Source organism: Ammospiza nelsoni, chromosome 7, assembly GCF_027579445.1.
Source record: "Ammospiza nelsoni isolate bAmmNel1 chromosome 7, bAmmNel1.pri, whole genome shotgun sequence".
Taxonomy (NCBI): Eukaryota; Metazoa; Chordata; class Aves; order Passeriformes; family Passerellidae; genus Ammospiza; species Ammospiza nelsoni.
In genome coordinates this window covers 38606202-38619546 of record NC_080639.1, presented here as the reverse complement: position 1 = coordinate 38619546, position 13345 = coordinate 38606202, and the positions used below count along the sequence as shown (strand labels likewise).

Sequence of the window (13345 nt, the reverse complement as noted above, 5' to 3'; positions counted from 1 at the left end):
ACACCAAAAATCTTTAAATTATGCTTACTAAGTATAGAAAACACCCTATGCTTTACTAAAGTTAGAATTATGAGAGAGCACTCCACAGATCACTTTAAATGAAACAGCTGGAATAATAAATAAGTGCCTTATTCTACATATATTTATTTTTAAATCCTCTAGTCAGCTGTTGTTTCACAATGTGATTGTTATGATGTGCTTTCTTCTCCATCTAAGACAAAACAGAAAACTAAAATCCTGCTTTAAAGCCTTTCTCTACTTGTTGGACTCAACTTTTTGCTTAATGCTGATGAATTTTGTTCCAAACCCACAAGTGACTCATGGGAGTCAGTTAATTGTTGCATTCCTTTGCTTGTGCTCAGGTCAAATACCGTGAGGAATATGACAAGTTCAAAGCCCTGTACACCCTCCCCAGAGGTGTTGAGGATGATCCCAACACAGAAAGGTGCCTCAGAGTTGGGAAGCTCAACATTGATGTAAGTCCTGGTTCTGGATGTGTGTTTTCCTGGTAAAGCCATGCTCATCTCAGAAACAGGAACTCAAGGAATCCCCATGCCTTGATTCACACATCCCATTCCCATGTGCATTTGGCTGTGTGCAGTATTTGCTAAATTCTAGAATACAACCATAAATGTAAGTTTTAACTCAATTACTGCATTGTATGCATGGCCAAACCTTTAGTGTAATATGGGTAAAATCATCATCTGCCTTCTTTTACCTCCTCAGCACAATGAAAATTGAACAAATCACATTTTACCTCCCTTGTTGAAGTTATGCAAATTATTTTTAGAGCAGGACAGGTGTAAATTTTAGTCAGGGCAAAAGTGATCCCTCTCCCACTGACATCCCATGAAAGTAGCAATGATTTCCTCCAAATTTATCAACACAGCTTTATTGAGCATTGCTTTAACTCCACAGCGCCTGTACAAAGAAGCCTATGAGAAGACCAAAGCCAAGGTGCACATTGTGCCAGACATGATGGACATCATCTCAGCCAAGGATGCCCAGAAGAAGATCAGCGAGGTCGATTACCGCACGCGGCTCCACGACTGGCTGTGTCTGCCAGACCTGCAGGTCAACACCCACGTGAGACAAGTCACAGACCAAGTCAGCGATGTAAGTCCCCAGATCACCTGTTCCTGGCTCACTTTTGAGAACATTCCTTCATTTGTGCTCTGTTGGAGGAAATTCTTTAGCAATAACTTTGCTGGAGCACTCTGAAGTTGCCACTTGGCTTCATTTTTGTGACACTTGGCAATAAATGGGTCGTTGAGATGGGGCTTATTTGAATAGAATCAGAAAATCACTGAGTGGTTTGGGTTGGAAAGGACCTTAAAGCTCATCCAGTTCCACTCTCTGCCATGGGATACCTTCCACTAGCCCAGGTTGCTCCAAGCCCTGTCCAACCTGGTCTTGGACACTTCCAGGGATGGGGAGTCCACAACTTCTGTGCAACAATTTCAATAATTTCAATGTTAATGGTGCAGGCATTTGGGTCATAACATTATAGTTCTACCCTGTCTGTAAATTGTCCTTTATTTGGTTGCATGAGGCGTGGGAACTTTGGAAGTCTGGGAAAATCCTGGTTGGGCAAAGCTTCTACACACTTGCCTTGAGCAGGTCAGCCCAGGAGTAGGATCTGGCAGTAAATCAGAGCCCAGTAGGATGAGCAGGTGTTTTGGGTTTTTTAAATCATTGGATTTTTAATTTATTGCCCAAATTGAAGCAAATTGAACAAAAAATTATTTGAATTCCTGAAGGAATTGTTTTGATTTTCCACAAACAAACAAATAAGCAAACAAACAAACAAACACACAAAAGTAGTAGAAACCTTCCTTGCCAGCACTTAACAATTGTGTTTTGGGATGATTTTAGAAGTAAGGGATTAGATCCTGATGGAATTCTTACAGGTTCCTTCTCTGCTTCCTTAGGTGATCTACAAGGATGATCTGAACTGGCTGAAAGGCATTGGCTGCTTTGTCTGGGACACTCCTGAAATCCTCCATGCCAAGCAAGCCTATGACCTTCGCAGTGATGTGAGTGGATAATCCTGCATTTGCTTCTTAGTCTTCTTTTTAACTCCACTGTAGCTTTATTCCACTCCAGGTGGAGTCTGGAAAATGTTATTTATCCTTCTTGATGGAAGGATTCATTAAATAACAAACCATAGTTCCAATATAATTTCTGTTTCAATGCTGGCTCTCTAATAAAATAGCTCAGTGATGAAATGAATAGCAAGTATAGTAAATATGATAGTACAATGAATTAAATTAACAATTACTAGCCCTAGTAATTAGAGCTCTTGCTTTCTCTCTGCAGATTAAGTACAAATCTAAGGCAGAAAAAATGAAGAAGGACTTCACTGTGGTCACGGACACTCCTGTCTATGTCCAGAATGTGATCAGTGCCTTGAATTTAAGTGAAGTAAGTGTTTCACCTTCCAGCCAATATTACAAATACTGTTACCTCACCAGCTTTAGAAATGGGACTTTAAATACGTTTCTAATAATTTAATTTCAATCATTGTTGTTATCTACACCTCATTGTAGACACATTCACTAAAATCATTCATTGCCTGAAGCCAAAAAACTTTAATCCTGTTTTTTTAGGAACAATTCCCATCGTATGCAAACAAAACACACTGTGAGAGAATGTGACAATCATGACTTTTTCTCTTTCCCAGGCTGTCTATCGTGGTGATTACAAGAAGAATGTCCAAGGCAAGATGATCCCCACTGATAAAACAGTGGATCTGGAGCGGGCATACAATGCAAACAAAATACAGAGTGAGGTAAGTACAAAACTTGGGGCTTCCCAGAGTTTGTGATACTAAAAAACCAAATTGTCTGCTTTTGGCTTTTCAGGTGAAGCTGCATCTCACTGCTCTGAAATGAAAGTGGGAAAATATCTTCATTCAAGCTATAAAAATGCATTTTAATGCGTTTTCCTCCCAGGCATGGGGGAAATATTTTGCCAGTTGTGATGGAGAGGTTTCTGGGATGGAGGGATTTTGCTCTCAAGTATTGCTGACAGTTGCACAAAGTCTTTCTCTCTGCTCTTGCAGAATTTGTATCGCTGGGCTGGTGTGAATGCTCTGCCCACGGGGTACAGCCTTCCCACGGACACTCCCAACTTCCAGCATGCCAAACACGTCAAGCACATCAGCAGCGATGTAAGTCAGGGTCTAGATCCCTCCAAGTCATCCTTCTACACCATGGCAGTGATCAGCAGCCCCAGATAAGGGACTCTCAGCTTGGGCCTTTACTATCAAAATAGAAATTTCCTCAGCATTAGGCAAATACCTTATTAGATGCAAGAAAAATTTATTATATTATTAATTTGCAGCCATATGATAAAGGGAGAAGTAATTATCATGTGTGGTGTATTTAACTGTGATACAGCTACATCTCACTTGTTTAACTCTAAAAATCTGTGTCTTTATACAGCATAAATTTCTGTCAGAGCTGCAGTGTAGCCAGAATCATAATCAAATTTAGTTTCTGTGTGTTTTTGTACTTCTTATAGCTGAAGTATAAAGAAGCCTATGAACACATGAAAGCCAAGGGCTACACTCTGGGACCTAAAGATGTTGGCTTTGAAAATGTGAGGAAAGTCAATCAAGCCATTAATGAGGTACAGTAAATATATGTGTTTGCTTTCAGTTGTATTTGCAGTGCCCAAAATATTCATAATGAGAGTACATTGACTGCTGAGCTGTAGGATCCCTCTTCTTTGAGGCTTTTTTAATTATTTAGAGAAGTATCCATCAAGAATGGTGAGGGATCATTGATCCAGGCTGAAACTGTTACCATAATATAAAACTGCAGCCTGATTTTATTAGCTGTGATTAAAGTTGAACAGAAGTTATTGTATCTGTATAAAATTGGGTCACAATAGTTTTAGGTTCTATATATATTTATTCACTTCTTTGATCGTTGATTTTAATAGTATGAAAATTAGGTATATGTATTTATATGCTTTTAGGATTACAGTCTGAGATTTCCAGGATTTATTGAAAACTAAAATGAGAAAATGGGAATTTTAATGGGAAAATTAATGGGAAATCTTTGCCTGGGGAGAAAACAGTAATTTGTGTAAGAAGTGCTTGCGCTGTGCTGAACTTCTTTGCCATTTCAAGGTTTTGAGCTGTGTTTAAATGCAGAATGTTGTCTCTTGTGACAGAGGCTGTACAGAGCAACCTACCACAAGAACAAGGACAAGATTCACACCACCCCTGACACACCTGAAATCCGCCAAGTCAGAGCCACCCAGGAGGCTGTCAGCGATGTAGGTGCCTTCCTAACAGAACAACTGAAGCAAATGACATTATCCCCTGACCAAACAGTTGAAATGGCGCTTTGTTCCTTGTTTTCCAGCTGATCTACAAGTCAGATTTCTTCAAGATGCAGGGCCACCTGATCTCCCTGCCCTACACCCCTCACGTGCTGCACTGTCGCTATGCTGGGGACATCACCAGTGATGTAAGCAGCACCTGCAGTGAGGTCCAAACCTCTCTGCTGGCAGTGGGGTTGGGTTTTTCTCTCTTCCTTTCTCTTCTGTAACAAAAAAATGCTTTCTCACTGCCTTGAAGGACTGGAGGTTGAAATGTCCCCAGAGGTTGACCGTTGGTTTTCATTTCTCTCCTAGATTAAATACAAAGAGGACCTGAGGTGGCTGCAGGGCCTGGGCTGCTTCCTCTATGACACTCCTGACATGGTCCGTGCCCGCGAGCTCCGCAAGCTCTGGGTAAGAGTTTTCCCCTGGACCTGAGCAGGACAGCAATGGATTTATTGCTGTGCATGCAGGAAGTCAAACAGATGAAAATGAGCAAAGAATGAGAGAATTTTTTGCTGTGTAGCCAATTTGTTGTTTCAGAGCACTGTTGGGTTTCAGAGCACTTCTTTTCTAAATTTCCTTTATTAATACTGCTTTTCCTTTCCAGTCTAATTATATCTACACAAGTACTGCCAAGAAAATGTGGCCTAAAGTCCAGGTGGTGTTGGATACTCCTGGATACAGAGCAGTGCAGGAACTAAAAACCCATCTGAGCGAGGTAAATTCTGTTATTTCTGCACAATTGTGTAGCTGTAATTAACCCCTCCCAGTGTTTTTTACTGTAATAGATGAGGTGTTATAAATGCAAAGCTGTGATTGTGCAGCTTCTAAACAATTGCAGAAGAAATAATTCCTGGTCCTGTCTTTTTCCAGCTGGTTTACAGAGCTGCAGGCAATGAGCTGAAGACAAAATACACTTCCATCCTTGATACACCTGACCTCATAAGAGCCAAGACAGGACAGAAAATACAGAGCCAGGTGAAAAAATTGTGCTGATATATAAATCCATCGGGGGGTCCTTCTTAAAATATTGTTAAAAAGTAGAGCAAAAGCTTTCCAGGCCTTTTCCAAGCAATGTAGAATTCCTAGAAATTGGTGGTTATATTTATATTGTGAATTTATAGCTGTTTTTCAGAGACATAAGGTAGAATTTAGTAGAAGTGTGGGTTTTTTGATTATTTTCTTCTTGCTGCAGTACTTGTACGTGGAACTTGCCACAAAGGAGAGACCCCACCATCATGCTGATGGTCAGACTCAAGCCTTTGCACATGCCAGGAGTGTCAAGGACATGATCAGTGAGGTAAAATCTTTTCTAATTTGCTGCCACTCTGCTGAACTCTTCGGAAGTTTTATTTCTAATTTTAGTGGTAATTTCAAGGTTCAAACCTGTGCCTTCATTTAGTTTTTGCTTTCTTATACTTAAATTCCACATTTCCTTTGTAAGTTCTGGCGAAATAAAACATTCTGAAAACGTGTTTTAGGATTTTATAAGACAAGACTTTTTTGCAGGTTGGCAAATACTCCTAAAATTGCAATGATGACTCTTTGCTCTTGCTGCCTCTCTTAGAAAAAGTACAAAACCCAGTATGAGAAGATGAAGGACAAATACACCCCTGTCCCTGACACGCCAGTGCTGATCAGAGCCAAGAGAGCCTACCTGAATGCCAGTGATGTGAGTGCTCCAGGAACACCCCCCTGCTGCTTTCCTTGCCTTCTCCATGGAAAGAACTGGAAAAGTCAGTGGGGAACAAACATCCAAAGCACAGAATAACTCAGTGTTCCCAATCTAGGAAGTCCCATTATTTGCATGTCCATTTCCATTTGAAATTAGGAGCATTATTAAGTTTTAATTTGATTCTACTGCAATACCTTTTTCTCTCTTCCAGTTTGTAGAATTAATTTTCATTTCCCATTGCACTGAAGTATGGCTGTACAGCAAAGTAAAACCAGATTTAAAATAATTTGTTTACACATCAAGTCTCCAAATAGAGCAGGCTGAAGTGAAGTGATTGATGCTGGGGCCAGGATAAAATAACTTTTATCAGCTTTTTCATCTCAGTTTTGTGTTAGAAGTAAACTGCCCTGTCACTGGGAATGTGTTCATTTTTTAAATTCAGAAGTAGATTAGAGAGAAAAATTACCTGAGGTGCTGCACAGGAGGTTGTTAAGGTGAAACTGATTTTTTCAAGCGTGGAGTAGTTATTTGTGATTTAAGGCAATTTAAAAATGCTCATTTATGAGAGCTTTTCCATATATTTCAGAACCAGCAGGATGTGAAAGGACATGTGCAGGGCTGGTGCTTTTTCTAGGAGTGATTTTTATCTCTAAGAGTGATTTTTATATATTTTAAATACTGCCAAGGAGCATCCCAGCTCTTCTGCACATGGGAAGTTCTCCTCTGAGAAAGTCTGGGATGATCTTCCTGCTTTCTTCTAGAGGAGGGCAGGGAAGACTTTTATGCCAGAAGTGGCACCTGGGCTATTCTAGAGAGCACTCCTGTGATGCAGGGATGTTTGTTCCTCAGTCTGGAAGGGAATTGGGTGAAATTCCCTGTAATTTTCACCACAAGTCTCAATGAAATTACAGCTGTTTGTAGGCAATTGAAGCCTCCTAAAATTCCTCAGGGCTTGCACTGGGATATCTGACAGCAACAAATCCCTGGGGTATCATTCCTGAGAAGTGAGGAATGTAACTGAAACAGTCCCTGGTACATTAATCCCTTCTTTTGTGTTTTTTTTCCTTCCCAGCTGCGCTACAAAGAAACCTTTGAGAACACCAAGGGCAAATACCACACTGTGAAGGATGCTCTGGACATTGTCTACCACAGGAAGGTCACTGATGACATCAGCAGTGTATGTACATCTTCATTCCTAATTAGTGTTTGACACTTAATAACCCAAAATAGGCCACTTAGCCTTTTGTTCCATTTCAGTATGTCAAATAATTAGGAAAAAATCAGCATTATCAGTGTTGATTTCTCTCTTTCTATGGAATATTGATCACTTTGGTGTTACAGGTTAATCTCATTTCCACTCTTTTAATTCTGCTGTTTCAGGAGGGAATAAAATGAAACTTTTGTGCTGTCTGGAGTGTTCTCTTCAATTGTTTTACTTCATCCTTCAACTTTCTCTGTAGGTGAAGTATAAGGAGAATTACATGAGCCAGCTGGGGATCTGGAGATCCATCCCAGACAGGCCCGAGCACTTCCACCACCGCCTGGTCACGGATGCCATCAGTGATGTGAGTTCCAGCAGCTCCTGCATGGCCCAGAATGAAAGTTCAAAGTGGTCTCCAAAATGAGCCCAAACCTTCTATCCCAACAAAGGGAAAGCAGCTGAAGGTTTTCAGTGATTTAAAATTTGCCCTGGGAACTGACAGAATCTGATGGCCAAAACTGCAGCACAGCCCTTGTCAAATTAACAGACAGTCTTAATTAATTACATTTATATTTGCTTAGATTTGTTTAGCCTTATAAAACCCTGTACATACACAATTTCTGTACATACACAATAACCCCTTACCTGTACCTTATTTTTAATTCACACAGAAACTGCACCAGCTAATGATAGATTATGTGTGTGAATAAACTGAGTCCATCACAAAAATAGGAGAAACGAATTTATTTAATAATGGATGTAACTCTCTTTGCCACACCTTGTGCTGAGGTTCATTTCAGCACTGATTATCTGCTTAAAACTGAGGGTTGTTTACTTCTTTTCTAAAGGTTAAATACAAGGAAGACCTGGAATGGCTCAAAGGCACTGGCTGCTATGTGTGGGACACTCCAGCTTTTGTCCTGGCAGAGCAGAATAAAGTGCTCTACAGTGGGGTGAGTAACACACTCTGATTCGTTGGTGGTTTTGGACATTTTCTGTCCATTTACCACTATTTGTTGTAGGTAGAAAAGTTAACTCAGAAATGCAGTAATTTCACCAATTTGTTTGCCACAGGTTCTCTCTAAAATCACATTTTCATTGCCTTACCCTTGTTTGGGCTAACATGGGCTGGGTTTTGTGTGTTTGATTTTCTTTGGCTGCAGTGTAAGTACAAGGAGAACTTTGAGAAGACCAAGTCCAAGTTCAAGTACGTGGCTGACTCTCCAAGCAATGAACATTTTAAATATGCAACTCAGCTGACAGATATGGTAAGTAAAGATTTCTGTAGGCTTGGCCTTAAGGAGTTGCCCTGTGAGTAAATACAGAGCTGAAGGTTGTCCTTCCTTATAATCAGGCTTAAAGATGCTTTAAGATCAGACTGAAAACGTCATGAAAGACAAGGTTGTTGTTTCTCTGAGTATTAGGACAGAACAGGTTTGCAGAGCCTAGAAAGTGAAATCCCCACCCCTGTTCATTATTTTTCATGGCAAAGGAACTTTTCCTTTGCTGACTTAAATAATGCTGCTGGTACAGTAATACTGAGTGTTGGTTTCCACCTCAAAAAGATGTGGACAGAATTCCAATTGCTTTCCTGAAGCATTGATAAAATCTTTATTTGTGTTAGGATGACAGAATTATGTCTAAAGTTTCCACAACTTACTTAATTTCAGTGATTTTGCCTGGAATTTTTCAACTCTACCAATCAACTTTTTCTTATTTTCCTCTTGTAGTGCTAAAGAAACCGTTGTCACAACCTAATAATTAATGAACGCCCCTGGGTTTAAAATTCAGTTCTCTCCTGGAGTTTGTGATTAGTGCTCTACACCCCAGGACAAATTCCATGGAAAACATCATGTTCAGAGTGATTCCAGTCAGTTTAAATTTGGAATAGCCCATCAAAATCTGATGCTTTTCAGTAAAGAAGCAAATATTTAGGTTTATATCTTAGTATTTCATTCTTTTTCCAGCCATTGTGTTATATCATTACCTGTCAGTAAGTTTATTACTGCATTACCTGTTCTAGGTAAGAGAAGCAGTTTCACAACAAATATCAGAATTTTTATGAAGATTGTTCAGTCTTATAATTGTTCATTGTGTAAATAAGGAAAAATTACTATCAGAAGCATAAACAGGAGAAATTTTATCAATAGGAGCTCCATATATTGAAATGCTTACCCATATATCTTCTGTTATATAAGTGATTTTTTTTTAATAACATCTCATTGTGTTCTCTTTGGACTCAACTCAGGAATCCACAACACAGAGTTGCTTCTGCAGTTACTTTTCATGGAGAAAATCAAATCAGTCATAAAATTGCTTAGTGAAGGGGTGGAATAGAGACATCCTTAAACTGTGGGCCTTCCAGAGGCAATGTAGAAATGCCATTACCATTTGGAAATATTCTCTCTCTTGTCTTTTTTTTTTTTGTTGTTGTTGGTTGGTGGTTTTTTGTTTTGGTTTGATATTTGTTTTGGGGGTTTTTGTTTCAGTTTTTTGTTTGTTTGGGGGTTTTTGTTTGTTGGGGGTTTTTGTTGGTTTTTCTGTTTGTTTATTTTTGGGATTTTTTTTTTTTTTGTTTTGTTTTTGGGTTTTTGTGGTTTTTTCGTTTGGTTTTTTTTTGTTTTGGTTTTTTTTGAGTTTTTTTGATTTTTTTTTTATTGTTTTGTTTGGTTAGTTGTGGGGGTTTTTTGCCTTTTTTTTTTTGTTTGGTTTGGTTTGGTTTTTTAAAATGTATTTTTCTCTTTTGAACATGACCTTCAACCCCAGCCTGTAAAGAGGTTATACCAGTGATCTCTCTGTATCTTAACCCTCTCTTGTTACACTGTATGTGCTATTCTGAGCAGAAATTATATAAAGCAGCCTATGAGAAGCTCAAAGATAGGTACAGCGTTATTGTGGATGATCCCAGGAGCCTGCTGGCCAAGTGGGGCAGCACCCTGAGCAGTCAGGTACTGTGGGGGCACAGCACACCTCTGTGTGCCCCCCTCACTCCCAGCAGTGTCACAGCCCTGTGATTTTGTCATGTTTCTTCACTCTTCATTCCATCTCCATCCTGCCACCCAAAAAGGAGGCACTTTTTGTGTGAGCTGCTCTGTCCATCTGTCCTGTATGTACTTCCATCATTGTGCATCAATGGACATCAGGAATCCCATCCCTCCTGAAGCCACTGGAGAGGCCTTAAAAATGCAGGATCAAGCATTTATAGTTTTATTACCTCTCTTTTCTTCTTACTCATTTCTAGATAAAGCAACAGGGACATATTTGCCTTAATCTCTAATTTACTCTCATCTCCCCCCAAAAATTCATAACTTCCTTAAAGTGAGAGCAGGAAAACTTGTTAATATTTCCCCTTGGCAGTGTTAATTACCCAGATGTGAATTGTATGCACATGTGGCTGAATACATACAGCACCTTGCCTAAATCTCTCCACTCTCCAAGTGCCTGGGATCTAGGGCTGTGTCATTGTTCATGTTGTTCATGTGTCTCTCTTGTCCTTGGTTGCCATTTGCATGGACAGAAAAGCTATAAATCCCTTGCCAAGATGCTCCTGCAGCACGGATGCAATGAAATTCTGAGGCCAGATATGCTGACAGCACTCTACAACACATACCTGTGGAGCCAGGTAATCTGCAGGGCTGCTGCTCTAGGACACCTTAGATCCCACTGTAGCTGCTTGGACTTGGCAATTTTACTGCTCCCTCTATTTCCATGGACTTCAGACCCCAGAGCTTCCTCCATGTGCTTAATGCTGGCTGTGGTAAAATAAAACAGAATATCTGAAACAATATTTGCTGTCACTTGGGCGTGGCTCAGCTCAGGCTGAGCTTGTCCCCGTTTTCTCCTTTCATTATAAAGAGTTGGTATGAATTTCATTTATTTGTATAAAAAAGCATTTTTCCATTCATTTCAGATATTGGATGTTAGCTCTTCCTGGTATTTCCCTAACCCAGTTCTCATTCTGGCACCATTTCTTGGCCTGGCCACCTTTGATAACCCCAGTTCCTTAAATCAGGAAGGACATGATGGATTTGCCAGGGAGATTCCAACATTTATCTCCCACTGTGCCCAGAGTGGTGTCAGACACAGAACAGTTATTTCTGCTCTGAAATCACAGCTGCTGGCAGTCAGCTCACCCTTTGCAGGGGAAAAATCATGATCACGAATTGGAATGTAAATGATAGACTGGAAATGCAGCAGTGGAAAACAATTCTGTCAGAGGGAATTGTAATTCTTTGTTATTGCCTGTGCCAATAGCGACATTCTTCAGTAATAAATACTGAAGGTTTTTCAGACATTTGTGTTCCATTTTTCTGTGGATTTATATTCTTCCACTAAAAACTCCTTGCAGGTAACTTTGAGTATGTTTGAATTCAAAAAAGAAGTGTCTGACCTGCATGTGCCCCTGAGTTCACTCCATGTTATCATTGATTACTTGTTTATCATTTTTCATATTTTGTCTGTCACAGTCCCATTTCAAATGCATGGGTTTATTTTCTGATGAAGGGTAGAGCATGAAAATTATTTTTTAAAAAAATGCACTCTAACCTTTTCCAGCTGCCTTGAGGCTGCCTACGATGAATTTCCATCCTTGGTGAACCTGTTCTCACTTGGTGAACTCTGTGAAGAAAGGTTTAGAAACCTGAGCAGGGCAAGCTGATCTTTAAGAAAATCATTACCAAGGCACAAATCCTACTGCCAAAGCCTTGAAAATATCCTAGCATTGGGATATATTTGGTAATGTTTTTATCTCCTGCTGTGTGAGATGATTTAAATTTCTCTTCACTCTGATCACAGAATCATTAAGGTTGGAAAAGACCTCCAAAATCACCAAGTCCAAATTTCAACTGGATATGAATATTTAAAAATAAGATTTTTGTCCATTATGAAATTTGAAAGTCTCTGGTCTGCAAGGATTGATTTTTTTGGCTCAGTCCTGGAGATTTTAGCTTGAAATAACCATAAAATGAATCAGACAAACAAACAGGCAGCCTCCTGGGCAAGGAAGAGATCTGCAGTTCAGCTCATGGTGCATGCTCTGCTTTCTTTGTTTTGTGGGAGGGTTTTGCAATTTTACCCATGTATATAATCCCACCTCTGGAAGAGGATTTATCCTGCTCTGTATTAACTTAGAGCCTGTCCCCACCTCCAGATTCAGTACAAGAAGGACTATGAGAAGAAGAAAGACAAATACACCACAGTTCTGGATACTCCAGAGTATTTACGGACCACAAAGGTCAACAAGCAGATCAGTGACGTAAGTGTGGGTCCTTTGGGATGGGACAGGCACCTCCAGGGAATTCCCAGCTGACACCAAGGATCCCAAGAAATAACCCAAGCCCCAATTTGTCCCTTCAGATTATTTACAAGCTGGAGTACAACAAAGCCAAGCCCAAGGGCTACACCACCATCCAGGACACGCCGATGCTGCTGCATGTGCGCAAGGTCAAGGACAGGATCAGTGATGTGAGTGAATCCTCTGTGCCATCAAAAACACCAAAATTCACTTTTTAACTTGGCAGCCCATGTTTGTAACTCCTGTGAGACTCTGTCAAGGAAAATCATCACTTTCTTAGACCATATTGGCCTGGAAAGCTCTATCGGCATTCAGTGCTCTTTCAAAACCCAATTTTTTGGGAAGTCTTTCATAGAATTTTCTTTTGGAGCTCTTGGAACATTTTTGTGCCTCGTGGTGAGTTAAAACTGCCACATTTTCTCTATAAAGAGAAGTGCTGCTGGAGAACACCCTCCTTCAGGCAGGTGCTAGATATCAAGTTGTATCAACAGAATTTATTTTTCATGGAATCCCAGAATTATTTAGGTTAGAATTCAAGACCATCAAATTAAAGTTGTGCCCAACTCCCCCCTCATCACCAGCCCAGAGCCCTGAGTGCCACCTCCAGTCATTTTCTCCTATTAAGATTTTATCCAGGAGCAGTTTTAATGAAATTTAATTAAATGTTTGGATGCTTTTCTTGTTGATGCTCATATAATCTTTGCAAACATTTTTACGTCTTTGTCTTTCTTCAGCTGAAATACAAAGAAATGTATGAGAGGAGCAAATCTCGCTGCAACGTCGTGGCAGATTCGGTTCACATCAAAACTCCCAGGCACGCCTACAAACTGAACAGCAACGT

The 13345-nt window shown here is 40.0% G+C and overlaps 1 protein-coding gene across 25 annotated transcripts in view; it reads left to right on the top strand.

Moving 5' to 3' along the window:
• Window positions 1–13345, top strand: part of NEB (nebulin) — a 99935-nt gene that overhangs the window by 54309 nt on the left and 32281 nt on the right. For 22 of the 25 annotated variants that reach the window (XM_059476297.1, XM_059476273.1, XM_059476290.1 and 19 more), the window contains 22 exons: window positions 363–476; window positions 919–1116; window positions 1932–2036; window positions 2320–2424; window positions 2684–2791; window positions 3065–3172; window positions 3526–3633; window positions 4183–4287; window positions 4377–4481; window positions 4648–4746; window positions 4943–5053; window positions 5209–5313; window positions 5531–5635; window positions 5903–6007; window positions 7083–7187; window positions 7471–7575; window positions 8060–8164; window positions 8375–8479; window positions 10729–10833; window positions 12361–12465; window positions 12567–12674; window positions 13239–13343. In XM_059476297.1, the coding sequence (XP_059332280.1) occupies window positions 363–476; window positions 919–1116; window positions 1932–2036; window positions 2320–2424; window positions 2684–2791; window positions 3065–3172; window positions 3526–3633; window positions 4183–4287; window positions 4377–4481; window positions 4648–4746; window positions 4943–5053; window positions 5209–5313; window positions 5531–5635; window positions 5903–6007; window positions 7083–7187; window positions 7471–7575; window positions 8060–8164; window positions 8375–8479; window positions 10729–10833; window positions 12361–12465; window positions 12567–12674; window positions 13239–13343 (2424 nt within the window). Of the gene's footprint in view, window positions 1–362; window positions 477–918; window positions 1117–1931; window positions 2037–2319; window positions 2425–2683; window positions 2792–3064; window positions 3173–3525; window positions 3634–4182; window positions 4288–4376; window positions 4482–4647; window positions 4747–4942; window positions 5054–5208; window positions 5314–5530; window positions 5636–5902; window positions 6008–7082; window positions 7188–7470; window positions 7576–8059; window positions 8165–8374; window positions 8480–10054; window positions 10160–10728; window positions 10834–12360; window positions 12466–12566; window positions 12675–13238; window positions 13344–13345 lie in introns of all 25 variants that reach the window. The other 3 variants (XM_059476296.1, XM_059476278.1, XM_059476272.1) reach the window with 1 other exon arrangement.